This window comes from Cetorhinus maximus, chromosome 19 (assembly GCF_964194155.1).
Source record: "Cetorhinus maximus chromosome 19, sCetMax3.hap1.1, whole genome shotgun sequence".
Classification (NCBI taxonomy): Eukaryota; Metazoa; Chordata; class Chondrichthyes; order Lamniformes; family Cetorhinidae; genus Cetorhinus; species Cetorhinus maximus.
Window position 1 is genome coordinate 63239833 of NC_135897.1, and position 22743 is coordinate 63262575.

Below are 22743 nucleotides of genomic sequence, written 5' to 3' on the forward strand. Positions count from 1 at the left end.
GGATGTTAGATATTTACGATACTAGAGACTTTTAGAAGCACAGATTGATTATTAGAAATGGTGTTTTTATGCATTTGAGGGTATAAATTAGGTTTTGTCACCACCACAGTGAACACTTGATTCATGTTTATCAGTACTATGCATGCAAAAAGAATCTGTTTAATCAGGTTACGACTAGGAAACCTTCATCTACAGAGTGTAAGGCATGCATAAATAGAAGATTGTATACAAAAAGTTGGTGAGTTTTTCTATAAAGTGAAATGTTTTAAAACTTAAATCCTCAATATCCTGTAAGCTATGTTGGAGGCAAGACAATATAACTCAGCTGTTCAACAACTTCCATATCTAATCTGAAAGTTTAGAAATTTACATCTTTTGGATGTTCATTATTTGCAATATGCAAACTCTCCTCTTCACGGACACAAAAATTGACTGCGCTTCAAATTGCAACCTTTCTGCCATGATGACAGTCAAGTAGTTAGTGACCCAGGCTGCCCATCTCTTCACGAAAATAACATTAATATAGTGGGAAGACAAAGCTGCAGAGATTGCAGTACACTTCTCTTCAGTCTTTTGACTTCTTCATAGAAATAACTTGGTTTTGCAATTGAAACAATTCCAATTTGGTCTTTCCATACAAACCATTGGCTTAAAAAGCTATCATTTTACTGCATGTGGATATCAAAGCAACAACCACATACATTTAGAACTTGGCACATGCATGTCCCAATATCTCTCAATGAATCAAACTGGTTTGCATATATCGTGTAACTGGTTTAAACATTGTATTTAGCTAATATACCTTGTAAGTATTTTAAGTAAAGATTTAACCAAGTATACAGGCCTGTTTACCAATTGAGTCCATACATTTTCAGATTTTTTTTAATTTCAGGAGGAATAAAAATTTAATATTCAGTGTTAGAGCTGAAAGAATGTAGTAAAATTTCAACTACGTAAACTACCCTCAAAAAAAATTTAGTCGTCATGCATGAAAAGTAGTTATTTAATATTTGCAACCTGGATATTTCAATCAAGTTAATGCAATAGTTATTGGTCACTAGCCACAAAATGTAACCTGAGTAGGCCTAGTTTTACTCTGACCAAATCTTGTGCTGTTTTGCAGCAGAATTAAATTCTGCTCATCATTAGTAAAAAGGTACTGTGTACAATTTATAATTGACAGGCTTGTTGGGGAAATGCTTCATGGCGGAATAATCAGGGATGGTCAGATAATGCCTTTAAATCTCCCTACATTTGTTCGCTGCTCACCATTTTTCCCAACTAGACCTTTTCAGACAGCTTCTGGAAAAAATACCACTAATTGGTAGCACATATTATTCACCAGTCTTTAATCTTTTTGTTTGCTACTTTGTAAAACCTGTATATACTCAGTGCCATATACCTAAAATTTATTTTTCAAAGTTTATGGATAGACAAAAACCACTCTGGCAAGAGTAGTTACAGGTCAACTGTGTATAACATGACAACTGCTCCTTTTGAGGTGTATTTACTGTCAGCTTCCCCCCATCCCCCAAAAAGCCCAGTTTAGTTATTTTTCAATGTAGTTACTACACTAGGAAAATGCAGCAATACAAGGATATGTGTCCACAAAGTATGGTTTGCAGAGAAGAAATACTTTGACCAGTCGACAGTAAAGTTGTCCCCAAAATCCAGAAGTGAGAGAAGTCACTTTTGCATGTGTAGCCTCCCGCCACAAATGGTGGATATCTTTCACGTGGCCATGGGAGGTCATCATTTCATTATAAATACATGGATGATAAGGGGTCTTTCCTTCACCAGCAAAAAAAATATGTTGTTGTGGTGCTACTCCCATTTTTTTGGCACATATACCCATAAAAACATCATCAATATAAAGACTGCTGTTCAAGGTCAGTAAGGCCTCATAAACTTTCACTGCCACATCCTGGGAAACAACATATGCAGCACCTGCAGTATAATCAGGATAAGCAGGCCACCGATACATGTCATACGAAACATAGTATTTGCTTTCTTTGTTCCTTATAGGGGGTGCACCTCTGTGTACTCGACCAATCCAGAAATTACTTATCCCTTTATCCAGCTGCAACAGGTAGTTTACTAGATTTGGAGTGTGCACAAAAACATCATCATCAGCTGACATGACAAATTTAGCATTTTGACAGAAAGTATTTGCCCACTTGAACTGGAAGATTAGTTTCAATGTAAGATTGTGAAAGTCATCATAGAAATCCTGTTGAATAAGGTCAAAATGTTGTTGATCTTCCATTAGTAACCTACTCTGTACAAGATCTCTCTGGGAGAGTTCTTTATGTACACCTAAAACAAAAATTACTTTTATAGTGGTTTTTAACTCTGAATTTATGTAGCGTTCATTGCCCCACGTCTGACGAATAGCATCCCGCCGAGGACGGTTTTCAGGAGAAGTCTTCACAAACAGAAGCAGCAACACATCCTGATCTTGGCATTTGTTTGCATGGGTTATCAAGTACTGGTAACTGTGAAGGCTAGCTGCTGTCTCCTTGGTCAGAGTCAGGCTTTCATTCAAAAAACTGTATCTATTAATGAGATATCTGTATGAATAAGATTTCACATGACTAATGACATTTGCATCCAGTTGCTCCCGATAAATTGGGACAAGGGAGAAGAAAAAACAAATAAAAATTAGTTTTAGAAGCTGGCGTTTTCTTCTTCTGTACACAGTAATCATTCTGCAATTTTAGTTTTTGACAGCCACGAAGAATTCAGGATGTTTATGTGCATTTCTACCTGGGACCTTGGTGATGTTTTGCATAGCTGATGCAACCAAACAGATCTACTGAAGTAGAATACTATCTAATTAGACAGAACTGTGTAAATTGAATTATATAAACCAGGGGATCACCTCCTGCTGTTTTTAGGAGGTACTTTGTAGATGCTGCATTCCAGTTCCCTCAACCAGGAACAAAAACGAGGCCATGTGAAAAATCAAAGAACAGAGTCCATGCCGACAGTCTTCATCTTTTGATCATACCATTTTGCTTCTGCATCATCGCAGAACCTGTCAAGTAAACAATAATTAATTTAAACAAAGTGCAGATAAAAGAATAATTTATAGAAGTTTATATCACAAAACTGAAGTACTGTGAAAAGTTTAATCCACTATATAAATAGACCAGGTTGCAGTTCTTTGAAAACATTCCCTGCAAGAATATTTATTGAAACAAACTAAAGCTATGCTCATTCACCAACATGAATATACCTGTAATCTACATTTACAGTTCTTTCAAAATACCCATTTTTTCTTTTTAAAATTCTTTGAACCATAGAAAAAAAAGTCATACATACTTCTCTGGGAGGCAACAAATATCCATTCAGTTTGAAGGTACATCGTTGTGCCAGCAGCTCAAAGCTACTATTGTCAACACAATAGGGAAAAATAATAAAAGTACATTTGTGTAAGTATGAAACTTTTGTCCCATGACACAATTATGCACTCACATTCCACCTTTGGTCAGGTTAATTATACACAGGGAAATAAACTACAGGGTTATGGGGGTAGAGCAGGAGAAATGGCCTCCTTTTGTGCAATAATGATGACAAGTCACCCAGCACCCTCAATCTCTCCACCATCTAGGTGCTTTCAGATGGCTTGCCTGGATCAGTCTTGTGTAAAATACAATTTTCTCAAGCTAAACAGGGGGAAGACCGAAGTCTTCAGCCTCAACTACAAATTCTATACTTATCAAATACTTCAATGCCTTTATGAAACTCCCCAAATTTCTCATTTTCTCATTCCTGCACATCCATCCATCCCTCCCCTGCAATTTAAGATCATTAGAACTCACTATTTGATCAAGTTTTTGGTTATGCCTGCTATTTTTATTTTGGATTACACCTCTGAAGCACATTAGTGCTTTAATTAGAATTCCCTATGTGAATACTAATTTGTTGTTGGGACAGTTGTCTGCAAAAACAGCAACTAATCTGTAATAGGGTGTGAAGAGAGAAAAAAAACCATTAGTTGCTCCGTGGAATTTTTTGGAATCAAAATGGATGAGTTAAAATCAGCCCTTTAGCATCCTTCCACCTTCATTCAAGCTGCTACTGTTCTGAATGTGCCTCCATAAGCAAAATGTCATTCATGCCTGCATTATAGGCTCATCACTATCAACTTAATGAAATCAGTGAGGAGAGATACTCAACTGTTTCAGGCTTGTGAATTTTGCAATTTGGATAGTCAGCGTTCATAGTTCACTTTGGAATCAGTGTAATCCAGGCACTCTTGGCCCAATTGTAAAAACGTTTACCTAAATGATCAACTCCAAGTATAAGAACAGTGACAAGGGACACTAATAAATGATTTGGATCAGTTGTAATCAGTCATTACATTTGGGTACTGTTGAATAAATGCCAGTAGCCCAAATAAGGATTTTTCACTTTAGATGGCATGTTAGAAAGATAATTTCACATTCTAATTTGCTCAGACTACTGTTCAACAGCAGAATGTATCCATGTTTATGCCATATTTTCTCTCAGCAACTCCACAATGAAGTGCAGTAAATTATGCAGGCAAATGTAGAAGCCATCTGTACCAATAATCCCCCAAAAACAGCAATTTAATAAGCATGATTTTAAAAATGGATTTCCAAAAAGAGAATTCCAGATTACAGTTAGAAAAGGTGAAAAATTATTTTGGTTAATCTTTCAACAGGACCACTCACTTCATCCCGGAAATATTTATTTCCCCTATCTCCTAAGATGATCAAGGATGAGTTGACTCTTCCTTAGGTCCAAGCTTATTTTATAAAAGTCAAGGGTCCTTTCAAAGAGTCTGGGGAGAACAACACAAATTTACTAGTAAATCTCACTATCCATTTTCCTATGAATCTATGGAAAAGAGGAAACATAAGGCTTTGAATATTACATAATAAAAATCATGTAACCAGAGTCAAAGTGGCATGCTCTATTCGGGCAGCAGCTAAAAACCCATCTGCTTGGCTAAAAAAATCCAAAACTTTTAGGCTCATTAGCTTATTAACTGAGAGGCCAAAGCTATAGGAACAAGGTCAGATATTTAAAACAAGTTTCAAATTTTAAAATTGCAAAGTAACTAAAATTGCCCATAAAATGTTCACACCTCCCAGAGCATGAGTTCCTGATCTCCATTTACTGTACAACTGCTTTAACAAACCCAAGTTTTCATTATATGCAAGAATTGAAATGCCATGTTTCCAGCCTATTTGGCTTTGCTCTTGTATTAATTCAACAATTTGCAGATTGCACAGAATGATTATTTATGTTCAAAAACCAAGTATTTTTGCACCTACAAATGAACAGGAGACTTTAGTTTTGACTGACTTAAAAAGGGAAAGCACTACAAACAGCTGGTAGCTGATACAGAACAACTTGAATCGCTGAGCTAGTATTATGGAAACAGTCTGACTGCAGTTTCCATTGTCTGACAACACCATGCCAACACAGAGACAAAACAGCAACAAAGCTTCAATGCAATGATCATTTTGCTCTGAACATTACACAGAAATAATCCAAATTTCCAGGCCCCTCCATCACCATCCCTAGGTACCTAATGTCCCACTAGCAGGATAGGCCCAGAGGGGGTGGCACAGTGATATACAGTCCAGGGGCAATGGCCTTGGGAGTCCTCAACATTGTCTCCAGAGCCCGCGAAGTCACATAACTTAAGGGTCAAACATGGACCAGGAAACTTCCTGCTGATTACCACCTTCCACCCTTGCTCTGCCAATAAATCAGTATTCCATTGTTAAACACAAGGAATCACTGGAGGGTAGCAGGGCGCTGAATATACTCTTGGCCGGGGACTTGAATGCCCATCGCCAAGAGTGGGTTGATAATATCAGCATTGACTGAGTTGCCCAAGACCAGAACAACACAGCTGCCAGGATGATCTGACAGCTGGTGAAACTCAATCAAGTGGCAAAGGCTAGAACACTGAAATCAAGTCTTTAAATCAATTATCTTTTTCTGAAAGAGAAATGCTCTCAAAGCTTTTCATCTTGCATTCATCAGGACAGAATTGCAAGAATACCAAATGTATGCAAGACAAAAAGCTTCGACAGCTTGTCTCTTTTTAAGCAATTCTCAGTTCTGTACCACTAAGTAACTACTTATTAGTTTTTATTTGCAGAAGATACACATTAAATTCTGTGTATCTCCAACAGCCAATTTACTCTTTCAGCCTGCTCCTCTACACAGAGAATCAGATAATTAGTTAATTTAACTAATTGACAGCCCCTTGAAAGGGCACTATAACAAATTCCAGATCTTTAAAGGAAACTTATCAAATTTGAATCAAAACAGCACTGCACGTGGTGGGGAAGAAAATAATGCACTTCAGCCCCTACAGTGCCCACTGGTCGCAGAAGGCCCTGCTCCTCTATGTGAGCAGAGCTCAGTCCCTAATTAATGCCCTCCGTCTGAATACAGTTAACACAAAATTGATATACAATTAACAGTAGATGGTAAAGAACCAAAAAAATGAGGGAATAACCCACTAGACCTTGTCCTCACTAATCTACTTTCACAGATGCATCTGTCCCTGATTGTGTTGGTAGGAAGGCGTGAGCAGCACATAATTCTTGGAGATCAAGTCCCATCTTTAAATTACCAGTGTGGATGATCCTTCATGGTTTGTCTTTCCACTACAGTCTCCCACCCACCCACCAACCCCACTGAAGCCCCAGCATTACAGATGCCAGTTTTCAGCCAATTAATTTACACCACTTGATATCAAGAAACGGCTGAATGAACTGGACTTGTAGCCTTTGCTATGTTCAAACAACATTCCATTGTAGCGCTCAAGACCTATGCTCCAGAACTAGCCGTGCCTCCAGCCAAGCTGTTCTCACTGCTGCAACACTGGAAAATTGCCCAGGATTGTCCCATCCAAACAAAAAGGGCAGGACATGTCCAACCCAGTCATTTACTGCATTATGAATATATTCTCAAAGGTATAAAAGGAGTCATCAGTGCTATCGCGCAGCACTTAATAATCACTCAATGATACACCATTTGGGCTCTGTCAGGATCACTCAGCTCCAGAGCTAATTGCTGCCTTGGTACAAATATGTACAAAAGAACCAAATTCCAAAGGTGAGGAGTGTGAGACTTCCCTTGATATCAAGGCAGCATTCAATGAAATGTGCTGCTAATAAGCCTTAGTAAAATGGACATCAACAGGAACCGGGGGAAATCTCTCCCGTGACTGGAATCATAGCTAGCACAAAGGAAGATGGTTGAGAATGTTGGAGGCCAATCGTCTCAGCCCCAGGACACTGCTGCAGGAGCTCAAGGTAGCATCCTGGGCTCAACTATAGTCATCTGCAATGACACCCTCCCCATTTTCTTTACCTGCTCAGGGGATGAGAGCACTGGTAAGGCTAGCATTCTTCATCCCCAGTTGCCCTTGAGAAAGAATCCTTGGAAGGGAGTTCCAGGATTTTGACACAACAGTGAAGAAATGCCGATAGAGGATTATCCAGACTTGGAACTATAAGGTTAGAAGTAAGCATTTGCCAATGATTGCTTTGTTATTTGAAGAATTGTGAATGCAGCTGAACACAAGTCTATTCCCCAGTGCATCAAGAAAAGTTTGGACTGAAATGAAAAAGGAACATTTGCATCACACAACTGCCAGGTAAAGACCACCTCTGACAATGAATGGCATTATCAAAAGCCAAACACTCCACCATCAACATCCTGGAGGTTGTCATTGACTAGAAAAAGCTGCAGCTACTAGATCAAGCTCGAGGCCGAGCATTCCGAGGTGTGGCTGACCTGAGCCCCTTGTCACCGCTCCATCACATGCAATGTACAAGTCAGAAGTGTTAGAAGTACTCTCCACTAGATAGGTCCAACTCAAGATATTCAATACCATCCAGGACAAACAACCAGTTTGATTGGCAGCCTAACCACCACCTTCAACATGCACTCTTCCCATCACCAGTACACAGGATGCGTTGAAGCAATTTGGCAACAGTTTCAACACTACTTCTCAAACTTATGAGGTTGATCATCTAGAAGTGCATGGGCCACAGGGGCATGGGAACACCTTCCCCTCCATGTCACACCATCCAGACTTGGACATATATTGCCATTCCTTCATTGGCACTGGGTCAAAATCCTGAAACTCCCTACTGTTAGATAGGGAGTTACCTTCATCACAGGGATTACAGCAATTCAAGAATAAAGCACACCACTATCTTAAGAGCAATAAATACTGTCCATGCCAAATGACACTTACATGCTGAGAATGAATTAAAAAGGAGCTTTTCCACATGCTGTATTTAAATTCAATCTATATACACATTACTAGGCTCTGCATTTGATTATAATTGTTAGCTCAGTATAATTGCTAGTACTTTGGTACTATAGGATGGATTTAGATAAATTGGCAAACTTTTGTAGTTGAAGACATAATTGCACCAACACAAATTGGAACCAAAACAACATCAGTTGGTCAATGTTAAAACCAAAGAATTTTAACAGGTGTTTTGAGACTACTTTAAAGTGGGCTTTGTTTTCATACTGGTTGCAATGCAACTACACCATGGTTTACATCACTGAAAGTAATAATTAAACCCATCGTGCAGGTGCCAGCTCAAACTCACTGTCCTGACCTATTCATTCTATAGCCTTGTATCCTCATCAACTTCAAAATATATATCCAATTTTCCCTTAAAAGATGGAGCGGTCTCAACAATTTCCCACAGCAAAGCATTCCATGCTCTTAACATTTGCCTGCATAAAGAATTCTCCTGAATCTCATTAACGATCTCACAATCAGAAAAGCTGTCTTTCCCTATTCATGATCAAAAATATTTCAAAATATTAAAATCCTTAATTAAGTCTCCTTGGACCTCATCCAGTGGGAATACTCCCAGTATCTCAAGTCTCTTGTCAATTATTGTTTCCCATACTTTGAGTCATCCTGATGAATGTGTGTTGTAGAATCTCCACAATTTCATCATGGAAATAATGGGACGCCTAAAACCACAAAATATTTTAACCATGGCCTAATCAATGCAGTGTATAAATTTATCATAAGCATTTAAGCCTTGTACTCTTAAGGTACCATTTTATAAAATGGGAAAAGCTGCTAAGATTTATATGGCCTTATCTGCTGCAGTCACTTTCAAGAAAGTGTTTGATCCTGTAGGTCTCTATTCACCCACACCTCAGGATCATTTGGTTTTTCTTTTGTTCATCCTTTTATCCCTTCTTGATAAAGCTACCCCAATCCCCCATACAATTAGCATATACGAGTGAAAAATTGTGGCAAGAGCCTCTACTGTCACCTCATTTCCTTCAATTTTTTTGTTACTCATTTATGGGATGTGGGCATCGCTGGCTAGGCAAGCATTTATTACCCACCCCTAACTGCCCAAGGTGGTGGTGAGATGCCTTCTTGAACTGCTGCAGTTCCTGTGGTGTAGGTACACCCACAGTGCTGTTAGGGAGGGAGTTCCAGGATTTTGACCCAGTGACAGTGAAGGAATGACGATATATTTCCAAGGCAGGATGGCGAGCGGTTTGATGGGGAACTTTCAGGTTGTGGTGTTCCCATGCATCTGCTGTCCTCGTCTTTCTAGATGGTCATGGGTTTGGAAGATGCTGTCTAAGGAGCCTTGTTAAATTCCTGCAGTGCATCTTGTAGATGGTTCAAACTGCTGCCACTGTGTTGGTGGTGGAATGAGTGCATATTTGTGGATGGGGTGTCAATCAAGCGGATTGCTTTGTCCTGGATGGTGTCAAGCTTCGTGAGTTTTATTGGAGCTGCACTCATCCAGGCAAGTAGAGAGTATTCCATCACACTCCTGACTTGTAGATGGTGGACAGGCTTTGGGAAGTCAGGTGGTGAGTTATTCGCCGCAGGACTCCTAGCCTCTGACCTGCTCTTGTAGCCACAGTACTTATATGGCTAGTCCAGTTCAGTTTCTGGTCAATGTTAAACCCCAGGATGTTTATTGTGGGGGATTCAGCGATGGTAATGCCATTGAATGTCAAGGGTCAGTGGTTAGACTCTCTCCTGCTGGAGATGGTCATTGCCTGGCACTTGTGGGGCACAAATGTTACTTGCCACTTGGTCAGCCCAAGCCTGGATATGTCCAGGTCTTGCTGCATTTGGACATGGACTGCTTCAGTAGCTGAGGAGTCATTAATGGCGCTGAGCATTATGCAATCATCAGCTAACCAGTGATTCCCCACTTCTGACCTTATGATGGAAGGAACGTCATTGATGAAGCAGCTGAAGATGGTTGGGCAAAGGGACACTACTCTGAGGAACTCCTGCAATGACAGCATGGAACTCAGATGATTGACCTTAGTGAATGCCATTAGGTCTCAATGACTTATACACCTAGAATTCTGCTTTCTTTCCCACCACCCCACAGAACCCATTACTCTTCTACAGTTATCACATGTCCAAAGGAGAAAATAAGAAATTATATGGACCAGTTTGCCTTATCATCTGTGGGCAACACTGTTGAAACAGATCAGCAGGTCATCTATCCTCCTGCTGTTTGTCGAACCTAGCATTGTTAATAAATGTCCATCAGTTTTCACAAAAGTAGTGATTACGCTTTGAAAAATGACTCTGGGCTGGAAAGCACTTTTGAATGTTCTGAACTCATGCAAGGCACGACCAGATTGGTGGAAATATTTTCCATCAGTTTCTAAATTCTTTCATCTTTGAGCTGCCCCACCTTCCTAATAACTCAGACATGCCCCTATTTCCTGTTGGCCTTTCTGCCCCCATTTCACATTACCACTATATCACTCATTTCGCGCACGCACCACCAACCCCACCCCCCTCAGTATTGATTGGCCAGATTTTGAACCATGTGCCTTTAAATGTCTTTTTATCCACACCTCTGTTCTTGGATACACCTCTTCCTTTCCACCTTATAGGAATGCAAAAAATGTTTGATATTCTAAAATATTCAAATGTATATTCCCCACCTCTGACCAGTGATCTGGCTAGGCCAGATCCCTTCTAGTATTATTTCACAAACCAATATCCTTATCTGAACTATTTTTCATTAATTGGATTCATGTTATTGTCTGAATCACTGTTTCAAAAATCATTCTACTCAGTTCTGGGAAACGAAGTGGGCCAAATAACTGAGTAGGGAAAGGCTTCTTTTCTCGTTAGGCCAGAATCATTATTGAATACATTCAAGATTGCTTCTTGAATAAAGGGTTCCCCATTTGGATCACATGCATTAATGTTTATTCTAATCTTGAGATAGTTCAAATGACCCAACCATTACCCTTGCCCATTGTTCTTGTAGATCTTACTGATGTCATCAGATCTCCCTCCTATCCTATTTCCATCATTTGGTAGCTGGTAGTGTATAGTAAGAGTTTTTCATTCATACAGATTCTGCCTTAATCTCAATGTTCTAGCATTGTGATTGAACCCTTAAAACTACCCATTTGCTTGCTTGTCTCTTGAAAATGTTTTAAACAAAACTATTAAATTTTCCAGTCTTGTTCAAACAAAGGAATACCTTAATGATAGCTACTTTTTCATCTCTATTCTCCTCCTCCCTGCCTCCTTCCACCTCCAGTATAACATCTGGGGCATTTGAATCTTGTTTAAAAACCTTTCTAGAACCATTGCTTTTCTGAGCAGACTTCAGGAGAACAGAGGCAGACTGGTGAAATGGCCAAGCATGTGGCAAAAGCAATTTAACGCAGATAAGTGTAAAGTGATGAATTTTGGGAGGAACAACATGGAAAGGTAGTATAATTTAAATGGTACTATTTTGAGGAGGATGCATGTAGAAACCGGTGACTGAATGTTCACAAATCTTCAACAGTGACAAGCAAGAAAGCATATGGAGTATTCTGCTTTGTAAATAGGGGCAATGGAGACAAAACCAGGGAAGCAGTGCTAAACCTTTATAAAAATCACTGGTTAAGCTTCAGCTGGAGCACTTGTACAATTCTGGGCACCACACTTTAGAAGAGCATCAAAGCCTTGGGAAGAGAAGCAGTTTACCAGGAATGAGGGACTTCAGCTATGTGGAGAATTTGGATAAACTGGGACTGTTCTTCTTAAAGCAGAGATTAAGGGAACATGTAATAGAGGCGTTCAAAATAATGAAGCATTTTTATAATTTTTCCCTACTTGCTCAGTTTCCTCTGACAATTGAATCAACAATCAAAAGGTCACAGATTTAAAATAATTGGCAAAGGAGCTAGAAGGAAAACGTGGAGAAATGTTTTCCCACACAGGGTTAAGGTCCGAAATGCACCACCTGAAAGACTGTGGAAACAGATTCCTGAGCCTTCAAAAAGGTAGATGGACATATAATTGAGGACTAATTTGCAGGGTTATGGAACTAAATTGGACAGCTCATTCAAAGAGCAGACACAGGCATGACAGCACAAATGACAACTCTGTGCTGTAGATTTCATTATTTTAATGTTCCGTTGGCTTAACATTAAAATTTATCTAATAGTTGGAGTCAGTGTGCAGATTTCTCCATATGCAGGACAGAATGTAAATGTGTTCTCTGACCAGAGAACAACGTTTTTTTTAAATTCAATTCATTTGAGTGTGCTCTAATTGGATGCAACAAGCACTTGATGCACAATGTTGCATCTTCAAGCACAACGGTAACTATACCATAATGGCAGTTCAGTACTGTTTATCCACAGTGCACAGAAGTTTACAACACGAATAAGATATTTCCACAAATGCACTGGTTAAATCCCATCATGCGTAAGTGGCGCAGATACTTACAGGCTGAGCAACATAAAGCTGCTTTAAAGAGAGTGTGTGTAATGGGACACAGTTGAATGAAAAATTTTACAAAATACTATAAAACCAACAAACAGGGGACAGGGCCACTGATTGAGTGAGAGACCAATTAAGTCAAATGTCATTTTATCGTATTGAATTTCAGGATCCTGAACTGCTTTTCAGAATTGCGCTCCAGGAATTTGTCAATTTTTCCACGCAAACAATGTTAGATGGCCTTGGTTCAGGATTAAATCAGTGATGTGGATAGTTGATTAACAGGCACAGTAATGACACTGACTTCAGCAACACCCAGCTGATGTCAGGAGTAAAAAGTTACAAATCCCAATAAGACTTCAACGCAATTCGGTGCCGAGATTAATCACCAATTGAAGAACTGACATTTTCTTAGCGTTGAGTGCAATAACTGTTGATTCGTACTGCATGAAACTAACTTCTAAAACAGCTGTTCCACTTGATCTATAAATCACCAAGTGGACATTATGTCTTAATGGAAGATTGTTAAGTATTGTTATAACCAAAGAGTTGCTTAATGTCAAAACTGGTTATAATCACATCTTTTTGTTACTGCAGACAGTTTGAACTGGTTTAGAAATAAACATGGATATAAAATGGTCCACACCTCAAGGGTGGGTGGGTCTCTTGCAGCTAATTCAGACAAATTACCAGCAGACTCAACTGAGATGTTATTACCCAAGATTGCCAATGCAATCTTCTTCCTAGTTTATTGCTCCCACATTAGCCAACCAACTGCGAATGTATATTCATGGAAAGCACAACTTGCATTGGAAGAAGCATCCACACTTTTAAAGTAATAGAAAAGCTAAGAGGAATGGGTCCTTATGGAAGGGAATAAAGTGCACCTGAAAGAATATTTACGAAATGAGTGTCAGAAATGAGCATTACATTAAGGCACACTAAGAATTTTAAGGGCAATTAGGGATGGGCAATAAATACCAGCCTAGCTAGTGACACCCACATCCCATGAGTGAATAAAGTTCACCTAATCACAACTCTTGTATGTTAACAATTGTGAAATTACATGCACTAAATGTTTCCTGGAAACAAAAAGTAAAGCAATACAAACACCTTGGAAATTCACCCAACTCATCCAGACAGACAGCTTCAACTGCTGAATTTAACAAATCACTGGAATAATTAATGTAGAAAATGTCCCAGCACACTTGACAGAAGCATAATCAGATCAAATTTAACGCCAAACCAAAGCAGATACCAGAGGGACCAGCTTGACGGAAGCAGGTGTGAGGAGGACGTTTAAAGGCATAGAGGAACTTGGAGAAGCCTTGCAATAGAATTGCATTTCTTATTGCAGAGCAGGCTGAAGGCAATGCCACTGATATGAGCTGAAAGAAGTGGTGAATGCAGAAGAGGCCAGAGTATTGGGAATGTTACAGATGAGGAGAAAGAACTGAAAAAACCCTTTACTTCCCTTACTGTCCATAATCAATGTGTTTTTGAAAAGGAAAAGATGTGCATTTGTTAAATAGAGTGTGAATAATTTGAATAACCAGCTGCAAGCGGTTTGTGGGATTAAATAGATTATTTATTCACACATTCTTCCCCAAAAATCTAATGCTACATCATTCACAGACTCGAGATAAATACAGTTAAGAGAGAATAGTGTACTTTTACAAGTTATAAACAAAAGAATAGTTCGTAATTCATGTGATTGCCTCGACTTGGAAAATACAAGGTGCAGGCTTGATGAAGATGCTTTTCACTCCTGAAGTGTGGTGGGTGAATTTAATAGCCAAAGGCAAATATCAGAGTCATTGCAGGATTGTCTCGAAGAGGTGGACTTTCTGCAGGTTAGAGTTAGTTATATGTAGTTTTATTACCAGGAGGTCTGTTTGCCACATTGGTGGATTTGAAAAGGAACAGGCTTGGAGACCTTACGATGTTATAGTTTCTAGCTCCTATGGCATAGGTGTTACTGCCCATTCTGCTGCTGCATTTTTTGTGCAGAGTTTAAAGATTTAAACACAGAGACCTACATGGTGACCTTACCATGTGGTTTCTCACAGCTCCCTCAAATATTGTTGGGCTTAAATTGATTAGCCAAACCTGGATTATTGTTTACAGACATTCGTCCTGGGGATTTGAGACAATCAGTGCCTTGGTTTCAGAATGACCCAATCAACTCAGGAAATACCTTTCTGGATGGTTTCAGGAGGTGGATAGTGACACCTCTAGTGTTGAATGTGTCCTTTCAAGACAATGTGGCAGTTTTAGAATCCACAAACTGAGAAGTAATCCTCAGCAGCATTTATTGCTGCCCATCATTGTCTTTTTTTTTTTAAAAAGTCAGTTCCAGAAGATTCCATACTGAGTATGGGGAGAAGGCGGGAGAATGGGGTTGAGAAACTTATCAGTCATGATTGAATGGCGGAGCAGACTAGATGGGCCGAATGGCCTAATTTCTGCTCCTATGTCTTATAGTTTATGTTAAGTATGAATATGACATGCCTTTAAGGTTACAGGGACGTGGATTGTTAGAGATTTAAATGCAAAGGTCGGAATTTAAATTGAAGGTTTTTAAGAACAGCAAGAGACCAACATCATACAAAAAGCAGAGACTGGGAAAAGAATTTAATGATACACTTTATTTGGCAGGTTTAGAAAGGATAAACTGGGTAGGGAGGGGCAGGGAGTGGAGGGAGTGCAGTTTTTTTCAGGGGGAGAAAAGGACATGCTAACAGCCAAATTAGAATTAAGTAGAAGCACTGTAATCAAAATATGTAACATTAAAGGTGGAAATAACTACTGCAATCCTGTACAGATAGAGAAGAAAACGTTGAATTTTTTCTTAAAATAGGGAAGCATATGACAGACATTTGTTTGTGATGAGTACATCAGGAAGACCATCATGGGCTAAAAAGGTAGAACTCTATTTTTTGGAAATTACACTGCTATGTACATGATTTAAATGGTGTGCAACCTAAACAGAGTGCGTGATTTTGAATCTCAATGCACAACAACATGGGGATATGAGAGGTTATAGATTAACAGCATTGCAAACTTGAATCATAATATAGGAAGTGTAGGTTATGAGAATATTTTTTGCATTGTCCCTCCTTCATTTTCAGCAGGTAGATTCCCAGAGCCAACGAGAGAACTAAAAAGTTGCTTTTATATGCTATGCTAATACAGTACCACCTTTTAAAAAAGGAAAATCTTCCTAGCTACCAGCATAAGCAAAGTTCCAAGTATGTTCAGTGATTATTACTAGCTACACAAGGCCCACAAATGACCTATATTAGAAAGGAGCACAAGCAGGCTTGATAGAAACATTAGAAGGAAAAAAAATAAAAGAAACAAATTGAATATACATTGTGAATGCAAATAATGCTGCAGTGAAACAATTGCAGCACTAGAACAATAAAACTGATGTAGGCAAAAGAAAATAATGCAGAGAATAAACAAAACTTCAAATTTAAAACTGGCTACAAAAATTGAAATATGAATACAGAATAAGGTGCAAAAGATAGAGACTGGTTAGAGTACTTAATAAAAAACACATTGCATGCAATGTAAAAGGACAGGAATGAGTCTTTCATATGTGTCAGGCTGTCAGAAAATGGTACAATCTGAATATTTACCTTCTAACATCCTGGAATTAGATGAAAATAATATTTATTGGCCAATTACAGCAATCAATATCAATTAGTCTGCAATGGATGCAGATATGGCACAAGGAAAGCTACAGTGGTGAAAAGCATTATCTTCCATTTTGTGCATTTAGACATTCCCAACAATCTAATCCCTCCTGCATTGCTTCCAATATCAGTACTTTTTATTCCTTCCTGGAGAAGCTGGGACTGTTCTCCTTACAGCAGAGAAGATTGGATAGATGTGTTCAAAGTCATGAACAGTTTTGATAGTTTCTCCCAGTTTGCTCTCTTTTCAATGGCAACCGAATAACAGATTTAAATAATTGGCAAAAGAACCAGAGGAATATAGGTTAAAAAAAATAATGTCACTAGTTGTTGTGACCTGGAATGCACTGCAAGAAAGGGTGGTTGAAGCAGGGTCAGTGTTACTTTTGAAAAGGAACTTGAAACTCTTTTGAGTTAACAGTCACAGATTGCATAGTTCTTGGTTTCCGGGAGTGGGACATGAACCCACAACCCTCTGATTCAAAGGCGAGGGTGCTATGAACTGAGCCACAGCTGACACCTCGAAAAGGAACTTGAAGGGGCTGGAGCCAGGGACTGGAGCTAATTGGACAACTCTTTCACACATGCTATATCACTATGATTCTATATAAAAACTTGTAAAAACTTTAAAAATTGACAAAGTGGAACAAATTGGCTTCATTTTGATTAAACTAGCTCCCCCCCGCCCCCCATTAGGACATTCAAATAACCTCAACTCTTCCATTGCCTAGAAGAGAAACATCAACAAGGTCTCCTAAATATCCACCCTACCCAAAATAAAAGTTCATCTACACTAATTTGCTCTCAAACCCAGTTCCTTTCAGATGGCAGCAACACTTCAAAGTGAACATAGCACAATGCTGCTGAACGAATGAACTTTCAAGGCTCTCCACTTCAATTTGGCCATATCCTTTGATATGTGGGGGAGCAAAATCTTACTTAAATTGTTAAACCCTATTATTGCCTTGGTACTACACAGTCTGCTCTAATACATTATACTATAAAATAATTGTAATTAACATTACCAGAACAGAGCTTTCTTTACCTGAACCACATAAAAAACATTTGTTTAGCACCCTACGTACATGTACGAGTCAGCAAAAAAACACACTTATTTTTTTAGAAATTAAGATAAAGCAAGATGACCAACTAGTTTTGGCAGATATATAAAAAGACTTGGAATTAGTTCCAGATGCAAAAAAACACAATTAAAAAGGAACAGTGCAGTGGCTGTGTCACCAGATTTATAACTCAGAGGCCTGATGTAATGGTCAAAATCCTGGAACTCCCTAACAGTACTGTGGGTGTACCTACACCACATGGACTGCAGCAGTTCAAGTAGGCAGCTCACCACCTTCTCAAGGACAATTACTATAATTGTATTGAAGCACCTCAGAGTGCAACATGATGTATGATTGATTGAGGTGTCAGCTGTGGCTCAGTTCACAGCACCCTCGCCTTTGAATCAGAAGGTTGTGGGTTCATGTCCCACTCCCGGAAACCAAGAACTGTGAACGTACTCAAAAGAGTTACAATCTGTGACAGTTGATAACTCGAAAGAATGATGTATGATTGATAGTGCAATGGTATTGGAGTTGTCTGACTGTCTATAATGACCATATTGAAATGACTAATATTCATTGATTGTATTGAAGCACCTCATGATCCAGATGTAAAAGTTGAATCCAATTGCACCTTTTGTGATGGGAATTTAGAAATATTTTGTAATGTTCTTCCAGATATTTTATGAATATTAGTATATTTTTTTTAAAAACCTTCTCAAGGACAATTAGGGGTGGGCAACAAACGCTGGCTAGCCCACATTCCTTGAATTATATTAACAATATTAGAAATTAGAGATAAAATTCCAGTTTGACAATTTGAATTCAGTTTAAAACATCAGGAAATAAAATCAGCAAGTGATCATGAAGTCACCAGAATGTCATAAAAAGCCAACTGGTTTACGAACATCCTTCAGGGAAGGGAAAAAAAAAAGCAAAAAAAAAACTGCGGATGCTGGAAATGCAGAACAAAATTAAAAATAAAAATATATTTTTTCAGGGAAGGAAACCTGCCACACTTCCCCATCCGCCTTTTAAGCAACTTCCAGTCCCCACCCACCCACAGCTGCATTAGCTTCAAAGGGGCGGCAATTCATAGCGGTTAATAAATATCAGCAACACCTAGAGTTTGCGAAAGAACTGGGGGGCGGGGGGGAACTACTCGAGTACGGAGGATTGGATCCTGACTAAATTTTGGTCGACAGTCCTGTGGCTGGGAGACAGACCACCCGTAAGCTATGTGCCTCAAAGTGACCTACAGTTCTTACAGGTTGGTTTGTACTCTACAGCAGATAACCTCAAGTTCTGCTGCTAGTTGAACAGTCTGGATTCTTAAGTGCAGAAGACACGCCCAAAACTCCCAAATAAATACACTGGCTTGGTTACCGTTTCCATCACCAGCTGGCCTCGCGTCTTACCTCAAGTTCCCCATGGAAACTTCCAGCCAACACGGGTTTGGGTAGTCCTGACGTCTCTTTCTCGAGTTCACTCGAAAAAGAAACCACTTGACACACAGGAAAAACACAAATTTAAGAGGTCAAAGCCCACTTTCAGAAATTAAAATCAGAGGGAGGGGTGGGGGGGAAGAGAGAGAGAGAGTCCGCTCCTTACCCTGCGATCTATCAGAACCGATCCCGTCTGTTAGCCACAATGGAAGCGGAGGATCAGATAAAGATGTCCGCTCGACGGAGCCAGCAGCATCAGCAGCAGCCGTCGCCTACAGCGCATGCGCGCCAGCTACCAATCAAACCAAGGGGACGCGAGGCCAGCTGTCAAACTGCAACCTGAGCCAGTGCCGGGCATTACTGGCAGCGCATCACAGTCAACACGTGGCTCACAAGCATTCCTTAATACAGCACTTGGCAGTCGTTACCTTAATAAATAGAATCCTTCCAATTCGTCTTCATTTCTGTGCAGATACACTCACTTTTGATTCACCAGGATCATTTAACCTACGCATACTTAACTCCGTATTTCGTTTACTTGCATTTTTCTGAAACAGGCTAAATGGTTTCTCACAATCCAAAGCCCCTGTCAGCTTAAAGCAGTTTATGAATCACCACCCACCTAACATTTTTAAGCAGTTGCAAATTCCTCACCAATGTTCCCGACGCTGAGATAAATTATACTATATGTTATCTCCTAGCTCATCAAGCTGGTTGAAAACCTACTTTTTAACTTTGAGCTAGCTGCTGGTTAAGTATTAAGAGAAAACTGAGTTCACATAAGTTATGGGCAAGTGCCTTTTTTGTGAATTTGCAAATTTGCAATGTTAGAGAGACAGTTTATTTTTGTGCTTATATCTTTACTGTGTTGCCCATTCAAATTCAGAAGAGAGGTTTAGGGAGGTAATTCAGGATCTTAAAGCCTAGACAGCTGAAGGCAAGGCCACCACTGGTGAGGCTAAGGAGTGGGGATGCACAGAAAGCTAGAGTTGGAAAACACATGGGTGAGAGGGATGGTAGGGGTTGTGATATAGGCAACAGAATTTTGGATGAGCAGAAGTGTGCAGGGTTGAGGATAGGAGGCCAACCAGGAGAGTGTTGGAATAGTCTGGAGGTTTAATATCTCATCAGAATGATGGCAACTCATCAGCACAACAATCTTTCACTATATGCTCAAGTCTCAGGAGTGGAGCCTGGAAGTAGACGACTAGTATGACCAGACCGAAGTTGACAGAAAGGCACAACTTGTTTCCTGGGCAGCAGAATAATTCTGAAATTTGTCGTGTATTGAAAATTGCATTGTGCATTTTGTCCACTTAAGACTACCATACACATGTACCAGGGGAGGGAGTCTAGAAGGAGAATAAAGGAGCCCATGTTTGACAGCACGTGCTGCTGTTCTGCTTTTTGCTAAATCTTACTGCTTCTTCCCAGAACCACAGAAAACTCTCTTCAGAAATATTCAACCACCATAAGGCAGTGGCATAGTGGTATTGTCACTGGACTAGTACCCCAGAAACCCAGGGTAATGCTCTGTGGATCTGGGTTTGAATCCCACCATGGCAGAAGGTGCAATTTGAAATCAATAAAAATCTGGAATTAAAAGTCTGATGATAACCATGGGGAATAACCATGCCAATTGTTGTAAAAACCCATCTGGTTCGCTAATGTCCTTTAGGAAAGGAAATCTGCCATCCTTGCCTGGTTTGGCTTACATGTGACTCCAGACCCACAGCAATGCAGTTGACTCTTAAAAATGCTCTCTGAACAAGGGAAATTAGGGGAAAAGATGCAGTAAATGCTGACCTAGCCAGTAATGCCAACATCCCATGAAGGAATTAAAAAAGAGAACAATTCAGTCAAAATCCAGTCAAATTGTAGAGATTGCTTCCATCTCTATTTCAGCTGGCATCTTCAAATCCTGTCACCTCCACACTGCTTGATAAGCTCTTAAAATATTCCTCCAAAGTTGAAAGATGAAAGTGTGAGAGGCCAGGGGGAAAGCCAGTGTCCAGATCAATCCTGTTCTGGACCTGGGCAACTCTAAAAGAGCTGCAAAAGGTGCAGATAATACTGGTAGAAGGCCTTGTACTGGGAACAGGAGCAAGCAGGAAGAAGGTGCTGAGGCATGGGATGAAGGGCCATAACAGATCAGGTGATTGGGACTTGTGAGAGAAAAAGCAGAGGGGTGGGGAGTTAGAGCTTGAGAGTGAGAGCAAGTAGAGATCTGATGTGGAAGCATTTGCATATGGACACATAGCGTGGCTGTGGACACTGGGACATTCAATGTTGGTGCGCAGTCAAGCACTTGAGAGGTGATAGGACCTGGTACGAGAACAGGCAGGTCTTGGACCACTTGGAAGGTAGGCTTGAGAACACTCAGGATATGGGCACAGGGACAGTCAAGGTAGATTTGAGACCTATTCATGAGAACCTTTGCAGTGAGCATGGGGCCTAGAAATTTTCAAGGTAGGCATGGAAATTGGGAGAACTCAGTGAGTGTGAACCTTGGGAGTTGTTGGAAAAATGTGCGACCTAGAGGGAATCAGTTCTGCTGGGGAATAGTTGATGAAATTTAGGGCGTGCTATTATCAGAAAGAAAATTAAGCTAAAAACACCCAGGTAGGGAGAACTGCACAGACAAAGAAAGACCCTGAGTCATTTGGGTGAGGAGCAGACAGGCAGAAGAAACAGGAACCAGAGCAATGCAACCATGGAGCAACCAGAAAGGGGGAGGAAAGCCCAAAGTTAACCAAGGTAAAGACAATTTAAGAGATGAGCAGTCAGGTGTGAAGTGGTTTGGAGAGGAAGCATTCAAAAGGTAGAAGCAGATTAGGTGTAAGATCACGACTGCATAATTATTTGGTTTCCAAGCTCTCACACTCAGAAAGACTGGTGAACTTACTTAATTTTGCATGAATGTCTTTCCAAATCAGTGCAACTGGTTTATTCAGGGTGCTTCTGCATATGTACAAACATAGATGTGACTTAGCAGTCAATTATTTAGTTGCTAACATTTTTCCATGTAGTTCAGTTATCAAAACAAGAGGAAATGAGACTCGGAGGCATCGAGAAAAACAGAGTTCCAAGCCACTCAGGAGTGGTAAGAAGCAGTACTTGGACTAAGGGTGGTTATTGAGGGAGAGACTGAGGTCACAGTGTGAATGTAAATATTTGTCCCTAGTAACTACATGACAATCATATATACATAGTCACATGGTTACGATGGAGCAATATGTCACATTTTTAAAAATTAGCTTCAAAGGCTGACTTGCAATGGGCAGTACTATGTTTGGCATGAGGCAGGAGAAGAATGAGGTGGAGGTGTGTTGATGTTATTAGTGTTGCAGCCTAATAAGGTGGCTGACTGCCACCTTCTCATGGTCAATAAATGCTGGCTATGCTAATAATGCCCATATACTAAGAATGAATATTTTTCATAAAACGTTGCTTGTTCCTAGCAAAAGTACTCTGCTGCTCCCTTTAGGGAGATCCCTGGAAATGCATAAGGAAATATGCATTACTGGGAGCAAAACAGAGAAAATCGGCCCTGATGTATTGCTTACAGGTATATCAGGGAAGCCTATACACAGTATAGGCAAAAATGACAAAATTACAAGCAATTTACTTGTTTGTTTTGTTTAATAGTTTCAAAATGTGACTACTCTTAATTAGTAGGTATTATTCTTAGGTGAGGAAATGACTTTCGGTCCCACAGTTCATCCAAAGTGCTTGAGACAGATGAAATGGCTCCCAGGAAGAAGCCAAGCTAT

The 22743-nt window shown here is 39.8% G+C and overlaps 2 protein-coding genes across 2 annotated transcripts in view; one reads left to right on the top strand and one right to left on the bottom strand.

The window, feature by feature from the left end:
* The window catches only part of mcf2l2 (MCF.2 cell line derived transforming sequence-like 2), a 396665-nt gene that overhangs the window by 225241 nt on the left and 148681 nt on the right, over window positions 1-22743 (top strand). The gene's annotated exons all lie outside the window — the stretch shown is intronic.
* On the bottom strand, window positions 1335-19230 carry LOC144693849 (lactosylceramide 1,3-N-acetyl-beta-D-glucosaminyltransferase-like). The gene is made up of 2 exons (XM_078563947.1): window positions 19137-19230; window positions 1335-3037 (listed from the first exon to the last, which is right to left on the bottom strand). Exon 2 carries the CDS (start codon window positions 2705-2707, stop codon window positions 1574-1576), a length of 1134 nt encoding a protein of 377 aa, XP_078420073.1. The 5' UTR covers window positions 2708-3037; window positions 19137-19230; the 3' UTR covers window positions 1335-1573.

Excerpts from the sequence above, each read along its gene's own strand:
- LOC144693849 (XM_078563947.1), bottom strand. The coding sequence starts at position 2,707 with ATGATTACTGTGTACAGAAGAAGAAAACGCCAGCTTCTAAAACTAATT.